Source organism: Podarcis filfolensis, assembly GCF_964270895.1.
Source record: "Podarcis filfolensis genome assembly, chromosome: 10".
Classification (NCBI taxonomy): Eukaryota; Metazoa; Chordata; class Lepidosauria; order Squamata; family Lacertidae; genus Podarcis; species Podarcis filfolensis.
The window spans coordinates 38,809,561-38,831,588 of NC_139612.1; the positions used below are offsets into that span (position 1 = coordinate 38,809,561).

Here is a 22,028-nt window from a genome sequence, read left to right on the forward strand (position 1 = left end):
AACAACCCCATTCAGTTGGGGGGGGGGTGACTGCAGCTGATAAATACAATCTAGTTTATGGGGGAAAACTTTAGGGTAATATTCACTAAGTTTTACTCAGAATAAACCCATTTAAATTAACGAGCATGATTGTTAGGTCCATTAATTTCAATTTTTGTAATAAAAATTTAGGTAGAAAACAAATAAACATGTTATTGGTCAAATTCCATACTTTCCCCCATATTCTGCAGTATAGTAGAAAACAATCCAAGTATCCAATACTTGAACTATAATTGTGAGGGAGGAGAGAAACCATTTAAATCAACCTACATGAAGCCTGAGCTACTTAATTTCAAGACAACTTCTGCTTTGATAAATTTGTATGTTGTTGTTCTGTCTAAGTGTGACTTAGACAACCTGCAAAGTCATGGCTTAGAAGTTACACTTTATTTCAGTGACTTCAATACCTATCAGGCAGGAGTCAGCTGCGGAGCGAGGTATGCTGTATGATATTCTACAAAGTTCCATCTTCTGTCATACTTTTTAAAATTTACATGAAACAACTGAGAGATACTGCAATATGAAAAAAGGGGGGTAATTACATCCTATTTCTCCTTTTTGGTAGATCCACTAGGTACTAAATTCTTTAAATGGTACCTATGGATAACAACTGAATGCATGATAAAAGGAACTGAAGGAATAATAAATGATAAAGAAATCTAGGCTAGACTGATTTTATTGTTGGCGATAGCTCCTACAGATGTAGGAACCAGCAGTTCTGGAGAGGACTTAATTTCCTTGAATAGCATGCAAGAGATGCTATTCCTAGAATCTCAGTTAGTCACCATAGCCAAGAATGCTTTATACCTTCTTAGGTTTGTAGGCCAACTACACCCACTCATAGAAGACAGTATTTGCTTCATCAAACATGCTTTGATAACCATCAGGGTAGACTCTGTTACCACGTTTAATCAAATCCTGGCTTAGAAAGTCAGGATATGCATGAATCTCATATAGCCCATTCATGTGATCCAATCCTGGGTTCTTCAGAGGTCACTAACACCATAATTCTTGGTTCACATATAATGGAAAGCCATGGTTAACTGCAGCTGCCTGGTTTGTTTTTCCACTTGATCAAAGAAAGAAGTGGAAGCAAAAGGGCTACATTTGAGTGCATGATGGTTGTGCACATCCAGATTTATTAATCAATTATCTGATTGTCTAAACTAGGCCATCATATGGGTGCATTCAGATAACATCCAAAAACTTCAGTTAGTTCCAAAAGCAGCAGTGCATTACATAGCCATTGGTAACACATTCACACCTGTAATGGCATAACTGCAGTGACTTCAAACCTATTTCAGTTCACAATTTGAAGTGCTAGTTTTAACCTTTAAAGCTGTAAATAGCTTTGGTCCAGATTACCCAAAGTAGCAGCAGAAAACTTGTAGTTCTCCATATGTTGTGGGACTATAACAACATCATCCCTGATCACTGGCCATAGTGACTGGGGCTCATGGGAGCATGAGTCCAATGATATCTGGAGGGCTATGAGTTCCTCACAACTGACCTAAGGAAATGATTCTCCCCACACCCAAAAATCGTCAGGAGCGACCCTATTCCAAACATATTCTGAGACCAGATTAATGTATGAGCAGTAGTTTCTTTTCAACAGTATTACTGCACGCTGTCCCAGTGCCGAAGTCATAGTCTCTTCTTCTAGAAATAGGGTGAAACCTTTCCCACTGCTGCCCTTCAGATCTGTGGCAAAATAAGGCCTTTATTCAATGAGTGGGCTTTAAAACAATACTGACAGCCCCCCCCCGCCCCGCAACACATTTTGCCTGCTGCTGCTGTTGCTATACAATATACAAAGCAAGCATTTTAGGATGATTTCTGATGCTTGGGCATGGTTGTATCAAGTTAATTGGAGTGCTTATGCTTTATTTTAAATAGCTGTGAGGACTCTCTAGAGCTACATGGCTAGGCACAACTTCCACTGCACCCCACCCCAGGAAAAAAGCAACCATATCTAACAATACACAAAATAAAGGCATGTGCAGAAATGCAACATGCTTGAGACATGTAGGAAGCTCAGTTTAGCGGATCTTCTAAACCATAATCTAAGGCAAAAGAGATTAAAGAGAAAAAAGTGTAGGCACTGATTTTAAGAAGGGCAGCAGTTAATTTTTAAAAGGACAAGTGACAAGGTGACTTATCTGAACTACTAGCATGCCAGTTCAGTCATATTTAGCGCACCAGCCTTTGCCATGGTAGTCACCATGTAACTTCTGAAATCTGAATCTCTAAACAGAGTCTATGGTGCACATTCACTGCATGCTTGGAGACACCTATCCTGTCATCAAGATTTCATGTTAAAGTGTGGAAAATACTGGAAAAAAAATGTATCAGCCTTGGTACAATTGTTAAACTGTTAAGACCAACAATTTAGCAGATTGGTTTTATGCCAACATTTGCTTTTTACTGGAAGAACAGGAAGTAGTGCTTATTTATATGCTGCTTCTGTGTCAAAAGCTCCTAAGCGGTTTACAACTAAAAATATCAATTATAAATTTTATACATAATTACAATGCACAACACAACTTGAATGGTGCATGAAAAGATTCTTAAAGTATGCAGTCATGCAATCCCATTAAAAAGTATAACAACTGAACAAGGAAGAGAGAGCATGAGCTTAGGTTCGCTCCAGGAAGGAAATCTGAGTACACCTTATATTTAGGGAAATTAAAGAGTATACCTCAAAATTACAACAATCTCTTAGCAAATACATTGTGACAGAACTTTAAATATTTGGTTCAAGTGCTGACTAGAAGTCATTCTACTCAGCACTTGAACCAGAATTTGCTTATCATACAATTGTACTATGAAGCAATTATAATATGAAGCAATAAAACAACTTAATGGCTTCATGCAGACCAATTCTGCAATACAAAGATTACTGCAAACGAGACATGAAGGCTGGCAACATCAAGCCTGCCATGTGGGAATCTCTTGCAGACAACCGTAGTGCCTGGAGACAGACAGTCAGGTCGTGTAACCACACCAGAGGAGGAATGACCGCTGGGAGGAGTGCAAAAGAAAAGAAAAGAAAAGAAAAGAAAAGAAGCACCATGCTGCATCTGCAGCAGCACAACCTTCATCTGCCCCAGCTGCAACCAAACATGTCTCCTCCATATCAGTCCCTACAGCCACAGCAGCTGCTGTAACTTTCCGATGTTTGACTTCACCCACAAAGGCACATGCCTCCATTGTCTCCCAAGACAGAAGGGTATAAACAACAACATAACCAATACATAAACTGGCAGACAATACCCAAACTCTGAAATACATTTTGAGGTACACAAGTATAAAGAAACAAACTCTTTACTTACATGCTTCATTCCCTCCTGGTGGTTGGTAAAAAGAAAGGCCCAATGATACTATGGCTGCAATTTCTAATATAATTAATGTAACATCCTGTAGTGCTTCCCATACTAACTGAAGAAATGTTTTTGGCTTTTTAGGAGGTATAAAGTTCTTTCCAAACACAGCTGCTCTCCTTTCTATATCTGCTGGGTTTCCACTTAAGCCTAAATATTAAAAAGAAAAATACAATTTTAGAGCAATTTCATTATCTATACATGACTTAACAAATCCCTTTTTGCTACGTAATTCTACAAACACCTTAAGAATATGCTGCACAGTTGCTCTTTTGGTATTTAGTGAATTTAACAGGACTCTTTATGTCCTATGCTTTCTAGAAGTTACAGTATCAATATCAAGTGGAACTCTACTGTAGGCGTTTCTAACATGGAGAAAAGATAGCTGCAGATTTCTCCTACCCACAGTGTTACTTGAGTAATAGTGGTTTTATTTGAGTTTTCCCCACAAATATATGTGCTGCAGAGTCCAAACAAAGCAATTCCCAAGAAAATCAAGCATTTGTTTTGGAGCACATCATTCCAGTATATGCTGAAATTCCTAGTCACTTCAGAAACTTGAGTTCAACAAACACGAGAGTTAAGCAGAAGTCTATTTCTGTTTTCCCAATACAAAAGTAATTATTTTTATAACCACAATGCACAACATGGCAACACCCACCTAGATGCTGAACATCAGGAGGAAGCAAAGCTACATCTCTAAGGGGTCTTTTCCTTATTACATATTACACAGAAGCCCACAGTGCAATAACAGGCAGGGCCAAGACATAAGCTTCAAATACATTTTTATTTTAAGGATAGCGGAAATTGTATATCTGGCCTCAACAATTAGATCTACATGGTTCACCTTTGAACTAATCCTTCTCATGTAGGAAAGGATCACTCAGCAAGTCATTCGGTGAGCCAGATTCTGCATTTCTGCTAATTCATTAGTTCAGTACTAGCTGGAACAAGTCCAGGTTTCTCCCTTACACATCTTATCACTTCCCATCTGTGGTATTTCAGTACTATTCAACTGGACCTCATACTCATCCACATTTCAAGATGAGTGTAGTACATATAGAAGCAAGTTGCAGACTCACTGGGTAACCTTCACCATGACTACTGAAAGCTTCTTGGGTGTTTAAATAGCTCTTCAGTTAAAAGCTTCAGTTGACAGCCCTCTCACAAGAATCATTTCTTATCCAACATGGATGATATTTTTAACACAATTCAGGCCAGACTCTGTATCCCTATTGAAATGAGTTTACAAGTTCCATTGTATTATTTTCCAATGAATTATTAAAGACACAAAAAAAGGATTCTCCCCACTTTTTAATGTGGAAATCCCTGCAAGCTGGGATATCCTGTCCTATTCTTTCATATAAAACTTAATGGAGCAATATTTATTCATCACATTGTGTCTCAAAATTCTGCTCCAACGATTAATGAGAAAAGGGAAAAAAAATACAAAAGCTGGAACAGCAATCACTACATTTTTTTCCTGCTACAGGAAGGAATTATTCAAGAAGGAATTATTAGCAGCAGGAAAAAGGAAACACTTCTCTTCCTTCAGGCTACTATACCATAAAAAGCAACGGTCCATTCAATAGAGATAAAAGGGTTTAGCAAAAGATACCTAAGCATTGCAGGGTGCTAGAACCTGGAAACAGATACTACCTTGCAGAGTTTGGTGCCTGTACATTTCAAGACAAAATTCTTTTCAACCAAACATTAGAGATATCTCATTGGAGACACTCTGCTCCAAGAAAAACAACAAGCACACCTCATAGATATGCCTGCTCATTTTCATAAGTCCGTGATTTACAAGGTATCTGTTTTAACACTTTTGCATTTGTCTTGTCTTTCTGGCTGTTCTGAGTAAGTAATACAGACTACTAGCCCCAAACAAAATTCATTTAGGGAGTTTCAGATTCCACAAATTTTGAGGGGAAACAAGGCAGTCTGTGAACAATGAGTTTAAGAACATTAAAATGTTATCCAGCATGGCACACAACTGATATTAACACAACTGAAACTAGAAGTGTTTACAGAAAAACATTTGGATTGCTGGAAGTGCAATATTGCACATAAAAGGTTTCCTCCTTTTTTCTGGAAACTAGTGACTGGTGGAATTTCAAAAACAAGAACAGTGATCTTAACCTGATGGCATTGAGTGTCTTCACCCATTGAGAACTTGTTTAATGCCCAAACATAAATTGCCAATTATAAAGTCATTTCAAATCCTGCTAATTATGGAAAGGCTGGGATAGGCATTGGACAAATTAACTGCTTTACTACATATTAAGAAGTTGGGTAGTTGTGAAACCCTTCCCACAGGCAACAAAGGTTTAGCAGAAAAGCACCATCTCACTATCTTGAATGGTTTATTTAAATCTTTATCTTATTTTTTCCTCGAAAGAAAATGTTTAAAATAGTATATTTAAACACATACCACAAACTAAGGTTGAAACCTACACACCTACACACACAAGTTCCCTAGACTGAAAAAAAATCAACATTGTTTTCCTCAAATTCAGTGCATGTGCCTCTTGCTCCAAGGAAACCCCTTCCCCAAACCTGGTGCTCTCTGGAGGTTTAAGACTACAACTCTCATTGGTCCCAGTCAGCATAACTAATGGGAGTTTTAGTCCCAACCTGGCTGCAGAAGACTGCTTTAACAGCTCATTTTACTTTGTTACCTTTACCAACATGCAGACACGCAAGATTTAAAGGATTTAATTTGAAGCTCCTATCAACAACCCTAGGTGTCGTTCTAACAACCATCCCCTTAAATATTGACATTCCATAAGATGTAACTTCTGAGTGGATTTTAAGTACAGCTGATTTAAGTTACAGCTGCAAGCTGCGAGGCATTTGTGCTAGGTTAACCTTAAATATTCAAGGAAGTTGAGATATATATTTCTACAAAGTTTTTATGTACAACACCTTAAGTTGTCTAACATTTGTAACTTCACAAACTTCTTCTAAACTAATGTGGAAGATAACAGTGGGCTTTAATCAACATCTTATTAAAAACCTGGTACAATCAAAAAAGACTAACCAAAAATGAAAATGTCAAATTTTACATCAAATGTATTATGTTCTTCTACCTCAATAACTATTGTCCCAAATTTTGTTACTATCTCTTAAGTGGTGTCCAATTGTATAAATGTACAATTTAAAATATATATATATAGTAGATCCAGGCCAGGAATTTCAGTCACTGGCCAGTAAAACATCTTAGGCAAACAATGAATGCATCTATACAGACCTAAATATTTTTCAATATAAATTTCCCATATAAATGAACCCACATTTTGTAACTTTTTGAATTGAGATTCGTACCTTCATTTGGAGAAGTTTTCAATCTTGTACAGATTCCATGTGCATCTCCATAGCAATCTTGTATTTTATGCAAAGCATCTGCAGCACGCAATTCCATAAGATCACGAAGCTCTTCAAGTGTAATGCCAAAGTCTCCATGATTGGAATCTTTTATAGTGTATTTTACACCACTGTATGCTACCGAGTTGTTAGCCATGTCTCCCATGATGTATAGCGTTCAAGGAAGAAGTTATTTCCAAGGAGTAACAATTTTTTTTATTTGAAATATTTCCAAAAGGAAAATCCTTCAGATATGAAAACCATCAAAAGTGCAGATATAAACCACCAAAAAAGATGAGAGCCATTAGATACCCTTTCCAGGAGTGTTATCTTGAGTGCAATCCCATTGTTGGTTCCTTCATTCCAATCCAAATGAAAGGGGAATACAATCTGCAAAAGAAAGAAGATCATAGCAACAAGATTCAACATTGCTCACAGAAGCATCACAGCCTTTTATTGTCTGCTATGCATCTGGCTAAGCAGCACTATGACACTTCTGATAAACAGTGCCTCTTCTCTACCTCTGATGTTCTGCCAAGGCCTACCCCATCATTTACCCATCCACTCCTTGTTCTCTTACCAAAACTTTGCCTCCTCGAGGCTTCAATACCAAACTAGCTTTCCAATCTACCTTCCTGCCCCCTACCAGTTGCCCATCTTCCTACTCTTCCCTCTACCCACTATTTTGACTATAGTCACCTAACTAATCCGCTGTCCTCCCATTTCCTGGTTGCTATCTCCCTTACCATTATCATTCCTCTTGTCCACATAATCAATCTCTTTGCCCTCTGGCTCTTTCCCTCCTGCATTCATTCTCCCTTATAAAAACACTCCTTAGTCCATCTTCCCTCTCCACATCACCCCAGTTCCCCTTTTCCTTTGCCTCCATAACTTCTAGAATGTGCTTGCCTGTTTACTCTGAACTTTTTGACTTCCCTTCCAAATCTACTCTTGCCCCCCCCCATCTGGTTTTCACTCTTTGCATGCCACTGAAACTGTTCTTTTGCTCTTTAAAGCAAAATCTTCAGTCCTCATTTTTCTTTATCTCTCTTGCATTTGATCAGTTGGTCACACACTCTCTCTTTATTCTCTTTAAGCCATAGGTCTCTGCTATGCTGCCCTTGCTGGTTCTCCTCTTACATACTGCTTTATTGCTTGCCCTGCCTCTCTTCCTGTTTCCACTGTGCCAAAATTTTAAATTGTAAATGCCTCTCGATCTGTCCTCTCAATCATCAGAATGTACCAAGCATACCAATGGTGTTATATAAATAATAATTCAATAAGTTAACAAATGCAGCACTAAGGTGGTGAAATGAAATGCTCAAGTTTCTTAGTAGTAAGATAATTGAATAAAGGACGCTTTAAGACTCAAACTAATATACCCTTTAAATCTTTTAGTCTCACCATTCACCAACATGCATTTCTTGGTATCAACTTGAATAACTTTACATTAAATTGAAAATATTAATTAAAGGTACTCAATGGGGACAACATGGAGATACTTTTACACTGAGATTTTGCAGATCCAAAGCACACTCACTCAGCTTACTCAGTTGTACCCATATCCTGAGCTTCTGGCTATAAGCTGAAGTCAGGACTGAGCTTCCTTTATGACAGGGGTATGAAGTGGTCCGCAGAGGTCGTTTGACCAGCCCACGAGCCACCCCAAATTGAGCTACCGGCGCAGAGCGGAGCGGAGACTCACTTCCGCGGTGCCGGAAATCGCATCTGCGCAGACACCGAAAATCACAGGGGGGCGTGCTCCAGCCCACGAAGGGATCTCCGCAGAACTGATCTGGCCCAGGCAAGATGAACCTTGCTGACCCCTGCTTTATGGACATGCTCTAGCTACCATAAGCCACCATGCTATGTAAATAACAACTAACTTACAGGCCACGTTAACCAAAGCAAGGCAGTCTTCAAGCTATTTTACCTCTGAACAACATATCTGATATAATCAGTCTTAAAATTAACTCCAGAAACCTTCCTCCCAGCAGAAACGCAAAAGGATTCAAATGTTTCAACATTTTCAACTTGCCATATACTAAGAAGAGACACCACTCACAACATCAATCTCTCGCAGCAATCAACAGATACCACCCTATCAAGAGTTCCATTGTGCATGATGCTGGAATCAGGTCCTCAGAGTGGCAACATCTACCTTTGTGACTCCTTCCAAATATAATTCAGCCAAGTGTCATCTCTATTGTATTTTCAGCACCTGCTGAAGACTTTCCTTTTTCAACAAACCTTCTAAGTGGAGATTGTAATACCAGCTGGTATCTCTATTGGATTTGAAATTGATTTTATATATGTAAATGCTGCTGCTGTTGTTTTTAAGTTGATTTATATGTGCTTAAAGGTAAAGGTAAAGGGACCCCTGAACATTAGGTCCAGTTGTGGCCAACTCTGGGGCTGCAGTGCTCATCTCGCTTTTTTGGCCGAGGGAGCCGGCGTATAGCTTCCGGGTCATGTGGTGAACCAGAGCAGCGCACGGAAACACTGTTTACCTTCCCGCCGGAGCGGTACCTATTTATCTACTTGCACTTTGACATGCTTTCAAACTGCTAGGTTGGCAGGAGCAGGAACCGAGCAATGGGAGCTCACCCCATCGCCGGGATTTGAACCACCCACCTTCTGATCAGCAAGCCCTAGGTTCTCTGGTTCAGACCACAGCGCCACCCGCGTCCCTTATATGTGCTTAGCTGGTTTTATGTATGCAATTGTGGACCAGGTGGTAAGACAGGAGCTACTTTTTTGAGCTTTGTAAGGAGAACACTACTTTCCCAGATGCTGTATGGAACACTCATGTGGGCCCACTCACACATTGCAGTATTGCAAGCAGTACAACATAAGTTCTTATCCAAAATATTGGGGGTACCTAGATCTATTCTAAGGACCTAGACAATTCTAAGGAAATTGCCTAATTAAAGATGGCTTTTCATTCAGTGGGAATGCTTACCCAGAAAGTGGCCATCACCTTTTGGCTTAAGACAGCCTTTTGGCTTCACATTTGGTTTTATTGGTATCTGAGGATTTGAGGAGGGATTCCTGAGAAGCTATGATGTATGCACTTTTTACTATTTGGGCTTTTCATCAGCCCACTTGATTATGATGGGCTGCAACTGTGCTCAGTTCTCCAGATGACTTGACTGAAGTCGATTTTCAGACCACTATGGAACTGACTGCTGGGTGCTGCTCCAATACAATATATAAAGATTTTGTCACTCTTCCTGGGAAAGTGCCCCCTTGCTCACATGAGCTAAGATGGCTCCTGATTAATCATTTCAGCTGACGATGGTGAAAGGAACTATGGGACTCAATATGGTGTGGCTAGAAATTGCCCAGCTGGATGCCCCAAAGTAGAGGACTTGGCACACTTTTTAACAGAATGCCCTTTGTATTCAGATTTAACTATTTGATATCTCAAGCCCTTAAATGTGGGGATGAATAACATTTCTCTCTAACTCCATTCCTATTGGCCACTAGAGATCACAACAAGTCATACAAGGGCAGCCAAATGTGTCAGATTGGCTCATGAATACATTGAAAGCAACTTTGATCACCCAGCAATGGCTATCAAGTTATATAACCAGTCATCAATACCCCTTTATTGGCAGCGCTCACAAGAGATTCTGGGGATCGAAAACAACATTGGGACAGCCTGATAGCATCGATATAACTGGAAGCATCTAACATTTTTTCAAGAAATTACAAAAATATGCAGAGTGTATGATCAAAAGGACAAAAGTATGCAAAACAATAAAAAATAGCTCTACATACGCATCAAGAAAACTGATTTTTTTTTACTACCCAGGAAAAGATTTTGAAAGGTTCACTGAAAACATCAACTTAATGTGCTGCAGTGGAGAAAGAAGTAAATCCAGTTTGGGGAATGATTAGGAAAGCAATTAAAATGCCAGATAATATCATAATGCCATTAGATGAGTCCAGCCACATTAAGAATACTGTGTACAATTCTTGTTCTATGAACCATAAAAAGGAACATATAAAATTATCAATGAATTACAGTACCTTTACACTGAACAATGGTTGAAGAGGATGCTATGGTTTAGTTTGAAGAAGAGACACCTAAAGGGGGGGGGTAACATGGAAAAGGCTTATAAGGTTACAGAAGTAGTAGGGCATCTAAATAAAATTAACTGGCAGTAGGCTCAGGACAGGAAAACAATACTTGCAGAACTTACAGAGTTTAAAAAAATATTGTTATTATTGTTATTTCAAAAATGGTAAGTCATATTCATGGAGGTTTAGCAATCATCATTAGCTATGGTAGCTAAAAATACAGTCTCCATGTAATAAGGCAGCGTAAAAAGAAGTGTGAGCAACACAGCTATGAAAGATAGATAGATCTCCTCCGCAGCACATTTAGGTATTATGCCCCATTGTCATCGACAAGGTATAAGGGGAGTTTACTACTCCTTTTAACAGGATTATGTTTTAAAGCAATGTATTACTGCATCTCATCTGGAAGGATTTGAGAGACAAAAGTGGTGGCACAGAGTTGGTAGTGCCCACACCATGTCACTTAAGCTGCCTTACATAGTTCCCAACTGAGAGTAATCCACCTCTTGGAAAGTACCCCAGACTACTCCACTCACAACAGTAATTTGTTTTCTTTTTGACACTGTAGCATAGCGTAAGTCAAAGAAAAAACAAAAAAGGTTTACTTTTTAGCTGGTTTGCTTAGTGATACACTAATGCAGAACAGAGAGATATTTGCATATGTGACAGGAATTTCTACTCAAATATCACAGTGCTGGCCTTTACTGCGCAGTTGGTAGTATGGAAGAAACACCAGGAGCAGCTGTGAAATTATTATTTTGGAGAGAATTTACTTTAGCTGTGGAGCCAACAAATTATCTCTTGAAGTGTGTACACAATTCTGCTGATGGACTCTAAGGAATCCATGTTCAACCTAGGTGATTGTAATAAAGTATGAATGGGGGAAGATACAGGGTGTTCAAGGCTGACTTTGTAGCACATGTTTAGTGATGTAGCAGTTTGGAACCCCCAAAGGTGGGAGATGAAGTGTGCGTCTGTGTGTGAGGATTGAGGACTTAGAATACTTAAGTTGCCTCTATGCCTTACTAGCTCATACATTCTGCACGTTAACAATATTATATTTAAAGTTTAACACTACCCTTCTAAAATCATGTCTCTCTTCCCACATAGGGATAAAAGAGATCCCCTTAAAAGCAATGACTAATTTCATTTGTAGCAGTGTCATTTTAATCAATATATATTTCATGGGTAACCAGAATCCAGACGCTATCCATAGACCCTGGCTTCACATCTTGTCAATATCGCCAATTCTGATGACAACATGCTGCAAGCTTACATAAATGTATCAAACTTTGTGTTCCCAAAATGAATTGTACTACTACAACATGCTATTTTGCTGACTTTAGAAGTAATGTGCCATCACAAGTAGGTGAAAAGCAAAAGCTTTTAACACCCACCACCACCACCGGTGTCTGAGCTGCAAAATATTTTTTGAAACATTCAGGAATTGAAATATTCTAATAGTTCATTTCATAACCCACAGTTTAATCTTTGGAGAATACTATGTAGAAGGTTTGACCTTCAGCTACACATTATCAGCAGCCCGGCTCCAGAGAAGGCTCCCAAAGTGATTATCTTAGGAAAGCCTTTGCTTAAATCTAATTAGCTCAAAAGTCCTTACAAATCTGTGAAGCACCACATTGCAGCCGTCAGATAGTATCTTAGTTTTGCTTTCTTCTTAGTTTTCTAGCATTACTAAATACAACTGCTTACTCAACAAGTGTTTAAACAATGTTTTATTAACATTTAAGACTGCCACAGTGCAGTCTCAACACAATTAGTGTTTTCAGCCAATTTCAACAAAATAAAAATAAAATAAAATGAGAGCCTGTTCATTACTTCCAAACATGAATCAATTTCTATTGATGATTCCACTACTGAGCGGTATAGAAATTTAATAATAAATTTGGTAAACATTGGCCAATTTAATAGAATGAATTATATAACCTCTCCTTCGCTTGGTGCCACTTATATCATTCTTACTGAAGCATGGCAGTTTCATGGAACAAATCTATTTTGTGCAGACAGTAAGGTGACATGAGGTATGTGATATTATCAACACTACTAAAATTAATAAACTTGTGTACATCTTTCATTGTCCCATAAGTATTTACAAAGGCAAAATGAACCTGAAGTGCTCGATAAAGAAATCATTATTCCACCAAGTAACGTTTAGACTCCTATAGTACTTCTGAAGGTTTTCAGATTGAAATCAATCTGCTTCCATTTCAGAAAGCAAACCAGGAAGGCCCAAGTAACTTTTTTTTTTTTTACTGGGCAAGGACAGTTACATTCTTGGTCACTACTGAAAATTGCTGAATCCTAGCCTAAAGGTAATTTAATTATGTGAAGGCAAAATTGAACTCTTAGACCCAAGCGTTCAATCCCATGACTATCTCCCAAAGATGCTGGTACTCAGATCAAGGCTTCTGGAAAATCTAAGGAGGCGCAAGATGTTTGCCTGTAAGCAGTACTTTCCGTGACAGTACTCACCAATACGGTGTACCAGCACTTCAGGTTTTTGCTGCCTTTTTAAGCACTACTTTTGGCTACTGCTTTTGTCCCAATGGGCAATGCTTTAGAAGACTTAAGATTATGATAAGCAAAAACAAAGAAGAAAAATGGTAGCATATAGTAATTCTGAAATCCATATTAGGCTACAAGAGTAGTTAGCTGGCTGCCTACATTCTGTATGTCTATATGGTACACTATACTGCCATTCTTTTAACTGCAAATACTGAGCTTTAATATTTTAACCATACTTGTTTCTAGCCCTAAAAATCACAGACTAGAGCTTCAAAAAGTATACTAAGCCTGAAGAATCCAAAATGAAGTATTTTTGTCACCCACAATCTTGTTCTCTGTTCATCTGTACATCTGTTACTATATCCCTCTACCAAGAGCAATCATTTCAATCCAACTAAGTGAATTTTATTCTATATATTTATGGTATATACCACTTCTATTATGGTGCTAAAATATTTTCCCACATTAGTCAGAATCAAGATTACCCTGGAGGAAGAATACCAGTGTAGCCTCTGCTCAAAGCAGCAAGGTTAATAAAACAGAAGTACTTGGGAAATGTGCAGTAATCTCCTCTCAACTAGTCACATTACTGAAAGCTAAACTTAGTGATAACACTGTTGTCAATACCGCCTGAGAAACACTCAAATGCTAGGTAAGCAAGCTACAAAAATATTTCCATTTCTGCATCTAAAAAGATGGAAATTTATAAATACTGACGTATATAAGGGTCAAATAAGCTTTCTCATCCAGCACCAGTTTTGTCATTGCCTCTCAGAACCTCTGCAACTCCTTTTCCCATGAACAACCCAAAAATGCCCCTGTCCTGGAACAATATAACTGAACTACTAGACTTTAAAATCCAACAAGGCATCACAATGTGGGTTTACCATTTTTTCTGAATTGATGCAGATATGATTTAGCATGTTTATCTGAATTACTATTCTACATAGATCTACAGTCACGGTTCCTTCAGCAAAAGGATTTTCGTTTCGCAGTAGTTACCAAACACTCTAGGATAGTTAACTCTTGCAGTAGGTAGACAGAAAAGCTTTAGTTAGAAAGGTATTCTCAGGCAATTGATGTATTACAATTTAGTACCAAACAGTATGCAGAGTATTTTCAATTTTTGTGAACTTATGCTGAGCAATAACATGCATGGTGGAGAAATCCGTTTAAATGCAAGTAGTTTCTATGCACAGCTTTTTTGTGGCAACATATACAACTTTAATGTCGACTTATCCAATTATTCTCCATTAAGCTAATCATGCAAGTTCCCACTCATTCCAAACAAATGACTTGCCAGATTATCCATTTGGGCTGGTTCAACCAACTACAGTCAAACAATGTCCAATATTTCATGAAACAGAAAGCAATGGTTACCAGCTTTGGAATTAAAAATATTTTTGTTTAACTTCTTTATCTTCCAGTTTCTAAAACTACATATAACAATTATATATCCCTTCCCACAAGAAACAGTCCATGCATATACAATGCAAATAATATCTCCAATATTGAACAACCAAAACCAGGGCACACTGATTTAAGTCAAGATATATATGGTCATCTAAATACAACCAATTACTCTCAGGTACATTGACTGATTGCCTTGAAATCAGCAAAAACGCATTAAAGTGATCAAAATTTTACCATGGCTATTCAAGAACTGACAAAAATGCAAAAGTTAATTTCTATTCCATACCAAAGTGCAGGCATCTTTTCAAGTCATTCATCTGTAAATCAACTGAGTAATGCACGCTCCTTTACAGCTTAATATAGTTAAAACAGGGAGCTGCTGCACAGGTATCACATAGTTGTAATTGTAGCTACCCAACAGCTTTTAGAGGATGTCAATGGCAACATGTTAAAATTCAAATAAAGCTAAGTAGTTCAGACAAATGCTTCAGACTATTTTAGAAGAAGAGACTCGACAGCAGGCTTCCTCAACCTCGGCCCTCCAGATGTTTTTGGCTTACAACTCCCATGATCCCTAGCTAGCAGGAGCAGTGGTCAGGCATGATGGGAATTGTAGTAGTCTCAAAACATCTGGAGGGCCAAGGTTGAGGAAGCCTGTTTTACAGCATCCAATAACCTTCTCAATACACTATAAGAGTAATACAAAAGTACAAGCCATGACATTCCCAAATAGTTCAACACACATTCACTAGAGGTGTACAATTTAGCTCATACATGCATTATATATTTGTTTGTTGGATCTGTATTCTGCCTTTCCATCAAAGGATGCTCAAGATAGCTGTGTTTGTAGACAGAGCTGGAAACAGCAAAATTCTGTGATGATAATATGTAAGAATATTCAGCCATTGTGTGTGTCTGTATTTCAACTGGGGAGAAAGGAACACTGCCTTCCCATAATTAGTTTGCACAAGATGGGAAAATAGAACTTTTTCACATATGCTAAGCAAAATGAACAGCACCTGCCAATGGGACTTCATGTACTCCTAGAAACTAGAATCAAAGTCATCTGAGTGTTTTGAACATCCTCAGAAAGAAAAAAGGTCCATCTGGGAGGGAGCAGAAAGCAACTGTTTTAAGGGCACTGTGTTGCACAGTGAGCACACAGTCAGGTTTGAAGGATTAGATTTCTATTAGTAAGTGGATATAAATCTTAAAAGTACACAGCTTTCTAAAAAAATTTCATCCTTTAAAAATGTGGAAGCGAACAAGTGCTGGCACACAGCTTTAACTTCCCAAGCTCCATTGAAACCTAATACTATAATTGGCAAAACTGAACAACCTGACACTTCATCTTATTACTAACAAAACTTCTCTATTATGCTTTTGTTAGCATATATTCTTAGCTGATATATATTTAGATATATTGTCTCCTAACTTTCAAAGCATAACCAAAATTGAAGCTCACTGATGTTACCTATTATGTATCATTGTAAATATATGCCACAGCAGAAACTGAACATTTAGTTACCAACTTTTGAAAAGCCAGTAAGAGGGAGCACACACGTTCTGTGGTATTTTTGTCCTACCAAGAGGTCCCCTTGAGGGTGGGTAGATTTCAGCAATATACGTGACATGCAAATACACACACACACACAAACACACAATTCTAAACTTATTGGTAAGAATGAAATGTCAAAATAAAGTGGGTTTGTGATCTAGTCAACAAAAAAATGAAAAGAAATCTCTTCATCATGTTTTATTTTCTAATAGTTATAAGTTAATAGTTTTACAAAAAAACCCATCTGGCTATAAAGCTGAGGTTACAAGTTCCCCTTTGAATTAAACTCAAAAGAATTGCAGAAGCCACTCTCTACAACTTTGACCCTGCTTTAAACCCAGTTACGTTATACAGCTTGCCAATTTAATTAAAGATACTAATTTCAAATTTGGTTTTAATTAGGCCAGACCACCTCCCCCAATACAGATCAAGTCAATCTTTAATATTTTCAGAGAAGTCTTTTCACTATCGACAGACTGCCATATGAAGAAAAGTCAGACGTAGGCCTTTGAAATACCCTCCAAAATGCCTTCCCTCAGGTAATTCATAGGGGGGAATCTTGACTCTTAATTTGTTATTTTTCTGTTCTGTGCATTGCTCTGTTTTATATGATATATAGTTTTGCTTCATCTTGACTTTAGCTGGTCCAGGAAATTCTATGGACTGTTATGGTTGCACTTTTATTGCTTTTATGTAAACTGCACCTTAATTGCACCATTTCTGTTGCTATAGTAACCAAATGACTCAAAAGTTCTAAAAGGTGGTTGCCAAACTACAGTCCATGAGCTTCATGCTGTTGGTCCTCTTTGTGACTGAGAAGAACTGTGGGAGCAACAGCTCCTCGGTCATTCTAAGGCTTTGCACTGCATGCTGTTGGAGGCAGAACCTGTTTTGCAACCCAACTCTTCTGTGGCTAGTGGAACAATTCACATTCCCCTTCTCTCACATTCACCCTTCCTTCTAAACTGATTTCATTTTCGAAGTGTGGAAGGTTACTGGATGAGAGCAGAGGAGAGGTAGCAACTTATTTTACCCAGTCCTCCAACTCTAGTTGGAGTAGCAACTGACATCAGTTCCAGTAGCCCTTTCCACCCGCTCCCTCTTCTGGAGTATGTGCCTGTGCACCAAGGATGTGGCAGTCACAGAATATTAATCAGCCAAAGGCCTGGTTGAAGAGGAACGTTTTCGTCTGGTGCCTAAAAATATATAATGATGGTGCCAGATGAACATCGCACAAATGGGGAACCACTGGGGGGAAAAGCCCATTTCCATGTTGCCCCCCTCCAGACCTCACATGGAAGCGGCACACAAAGAAAGGCCTCAGATTATAATTGCCACAGAAGAGTAGGGCTTATTTTTGAATACAAGTGCATGCGATCAAACTTCTAAGGCTGTAACCCTATGCATATCTACCACTGATCTCAGTGGGGCATGGGAACTGCTACAGGATGAGGTGTAGGGAGAAAGAGAGCCAAGTTGCAGTTATGTTTAGAAGGGAAAAGTGGCAGGGGAAAATAATAACAAGTTTAAAGGGATTTTTGCAGATAGCAGAGATTACATCTGGAGTGCTTTGAGTAGAAGTCTTTTCAGTCCACCCGCTTCACAGATGTCTTGCCTTTTGTAACCAATCCCACCTACACACAAATTCCTCAATAAATTCCACCCATTTCTGTTCCATATGCATCCCTTGAATTAAATATTTGCATTGATTACAATTGTGTTCTATTGCTTCTTTCAATACTTGTATATTGTATAATTAAATTCCATGAAAACAGTATTACAACAAAATAGATAAATAAATAAACAATTAAAAGACAATTAAAAATCATACAGCACCTGACACAATGCACTACAACTGTTGCAGCTGGTAGAAAAACCCATTGTGGCCTTCCAAGATCCTCAGCAAGTTTCCAAGTGGTTCACAGAAAAAAATGTTGGGAACCACTGTTCTAAACTCACCAAAGAGTCAGAGACAGAAAGGCAACATCTGTAAACCGATGAAACATGAAAGAATAATAGCATCTAAGCATCTAGTAATTAATTTCCAAGAAATATTTTAAGTGCTCACTATGAACAGGTAACCTCTGAACTAGAGCTGAAGGTTGGCCTTGTTTTACCCTTCACAGTGATACACAGCTACTGATGTAATCAGGATCCACCAATGGATGTGTGTCCAATGTGACACCAACAGGTTGATAAGTAAAATTCTGACCATGGAAAATGTAAAGAGCTCAGATAAGTGTCTTATTTCTATCAATTCTATAGAATTTTATAAAACAAAATGAAATTTTGTATTATACAGTGGTACCTCGGGTTACATACGCTTCAGGTTACAGGCTCCGCTATCCCAGAAATAGTGCTTCAGGTTAAGAACTTTGCTTCAGGATGAGAACAGAAATCGTGCTCCAGCAGCGCACCAGGCCCCATTAGCTAAAGTGGTGCTTCAGGTTAAAAACAGTTTCAGGTTAAGAATGGACCTCCGGAACGAATTAAGTACTTAACCTGAGGTACCACTGTATAATGAAGTTTTACACTACAGTACAGCTTGAAACTTCTGTGTTGGGGACTTTCCTCTTGCCTTTCTCTGCTCAGACTGCGAAGGCTAGAGAGACTATTTAACTCTTTCCCCTCTCTTCATCCACCTTTCCCACACTCAAGTGGCTGTCTGCAGAGGCTAATTTTGACTAAGCAATAACAGAAGACAGCAACATGGAATTCTGTATAGTAACTAGTCTGGCTTTTAAGGAGCTTAAAAACAGGATGAGCTGTAGTGTTGTATTTGCAACTAGGACAAAGAAGGAAACCAAGCATTGAACAGGTGTCCTAGCAAGTTCTAACTGTGAACGCTGAGTTCAACAAAATTGCTGTTGAAAATATATAATAAACACAGCCATTTTGTATCACCCTTTTAAATACCACCCCAAAACAAGTATTACAGAGGGGTTATGAAAGCTTGCTAGCTGTGATAAAAATATATTTATTTCTACTAATTTTAAGACACAGGAAACAGTTCTGAACACACTGGAGGCAAGAAAATTCAAGTTCAGCTTTGTTTCCACTTTGTTGGAGGACACATGATTTTCATGTACCCTGACCATACTGGCTGAGCTACAAAAACATGGTGTCAATAGATCCAAACAATGTTAATTGGATATAATGTAGGATGGAACTTTTTAACCCAGAGAACAGTGGAATAAAGTTGCATACCTGTAAGGCTAACATTTATGTGACCTGGCTCCCCTACTGAACAGTTTTCCTTTGCAAAGCATCCCTTTCACTCCCAATCAGAAGCATGATAAATGACTATTTTTCATGTGGTAGTATTAGAGAACTCCCCCAATTCCTGGCTCTTTTGCACCATTTCACAGCACTGTAAGTTATACCCACAGTTGTATTCAACAAAGTAATCCTGTTAGCATAATGACTTTCTGCCTATGCAACAGGATTTTCTTTTCTGTTCCTCCCCTCCCACCCCCAGCAACTGATCTAGAGGGTTAGCAGGAGCATGTCAGGATGTTTAGCATTGAAGGATGATTTTTATTCAGTTATGAAGTGGTAGATTCCCAGGCTACCACCAGGTGAACACCTGCATTTTCCTGGATTGCCTTGTTCTGTTTTGTTATTGGTGTTTTTCTTCTCCACTTTCTGAGATTGTATCCATGCAAGATTTAATTGGAATACATTGGTTTCTGGGAAATGGTAGATAAGAGGAAGTACTCTCCCCACAACCCTGAAGAGTGTTACTTGCTCTCAAGTAAAATCAGGGTATTGAAAGAGATTACATAGGCTTTTCTCTTTTTAGAAACGGATCTAGAGATATCTCTTATTACTTCTGTGGGAAGTTAATATAACTAATAACATAAGTAGATTTTTTGATAGACGATTCTATGATGTACCACCTTAGATTAATTTATCATTATTAATTATTTTTAAATCAAGACATTGCTAACAATTTTTATTTTATTAACTCTTATTGTGAGCATCTTATATCCTATTAACCTCTTATATTTCAATAAACTAGTTGATAGAACTTTTTTATTTACTTGGGAACTATAAGTAATTAATTACATTTGCTATACCAAAGAAGGCAAACAGAAGGTTAACAACAACTAATGCAGCAGTGGAGAATTTCCAGCCTGCAGGCCTCAGGTCTTGCAGCCCCTGCAGGCTATTCCCCCCCCCCAAAAAAACCCCCACCCATCTGTCAATCCGCTGACATGAATTGCATGGGCTGATATGTGGGAAGGAAGTTCATTTCTGTGCTTATTGCACATGTACCCTACAGAGAACTGGCAAACACACTACAAGATTTAACCCCTGCTCATCAGCTCACAAAGGAGGTTGAATTCTGCTCAGTTAGGGTGACCCCCACACACTTTGCAAATCTGGCCCACAGTGTGAGATGAGAAAAAGATCTGGCCCACCAGGCGAAAAAGATTCTACACCTCTGAATTAGCAGAACAGAATAGGGCATTTCTATGGTTTTTTAAAACGTATCCATGCTTTACACTATTTGAGAAGCTATTGTCTAATATGGATCAAAGACTGGTAATACAAAATCAAAACCACCATATAGATAAATTAGAACAATGGTTTGTGAAAACCCCATTAAATGCCTTAAAAGGATGAGCAAGAAAGTCTTAAAACATTTTAAATGGGCTTAAACCATACAACCAGTTATCTGTGTTTTTCATTCATACAGCAGTTAAGTTGAAATACACTGTAAATGCTAGAAAACTGAAGGATCAGAGTCAGTATAGTATATTTTTGAAAATAAAGGTTGGGGTAACGAAATGACTTTTATAATACACACACACGGTTTACTTGACAGAAAACTTTTAAGCAGATTTCTTACAACAGATGACGTGTGTAGAAAATGGAATGATTAACACTATGTATGTTTGTTTTAATTTGTATGGGAACTGTTGTTACTTGTTGTACAATATATTTCAATTCATAATAAAACTGAAGGACACCAATGTATCTGTCATGTGAAATGAGCACATGCCATGAATTCGAAACCTTAACCTTTCACATGTTCCACTGGTGTTTTTGAAAGCTTTTAAAATATGAATCCTTAAGAAAGGCATCAACAAAACTGCTTGCCACATTCAGCAAGGTGAGTGTGACTCTGCTGACTGGTGAGCACAATGAGAGAAGCAAGCCTCAGCCTCAGCACTGAAGTCGCAGAACTGAATAAAAACTAAACAACAACCACCTATTAATTACAAAACATGAAATGCTGGAGTTAGTCTGGCAGGTACCCAAACAGCCTTGGTGATATAGGTCCAAACCTCAAAGTCAGTCCCTGCCTAAAGGCACTTATGATCAATGTCCAGCAATGCATTCTCCCCACTTCATCTTTCCTTCAGGAAAGACAGGTGTGCTTGGGACTGGACCCCTGTGCTTAATTTACAGACATAACCCTCCCCCCAAAAAAACCCAAAATATCTGAAGGTTACCAGTTTGGGAAGGCTGCCCTACATTCCCTCAAAGCCACACACAAGACCAGGAAAATCTCCATAGTAGTATTCAAGGGGGTGTGAAGAACTGCAGCCAGCTACCAACTTCTGTGCAAGTATTTTGAGTACACAGGTTCCTGTGATTCCAATTGTACCTGTATACAGAACTAGCAAAAAACCAACCAAAATATTTCAGTT

General features: G+C 38.4%; 1 protein-coding gene across 9 annotated transcripts in view; it reads right to left on the reverse strand.

The window, feature by feature from the left end:
• Positions 1-22,028, reverse strand: part of ATP2B1 (ATPase plasma membrane Ca2+ transporting 1) — a 65,005-nt gene that overhangs the window by 30,778 nt on the left and 12,199 nt on the right. For all 9 annotated transcript variants that reach the window (XM_083573410.1, XM_083573405.1, XM_083573412.1 and 6 more), the window contains 2 exons: positions 6,747-7,175; positions 3,372-3,569 (listed from right to left, as the gene is read on the reverse strand). In XM_083573410.1, coding sequence (XP_083429536.1) covers positions 3,372-3,569; positions 6,747-6,951 — 403 coding nt within the window. In that variant the 5' untranslated portion in view covers positions 6,952-7,175. The remainder of the gene's footprint in view (positions 1-3,371; positions 3,570-6,746; positions 7,176-22,028) is intronic.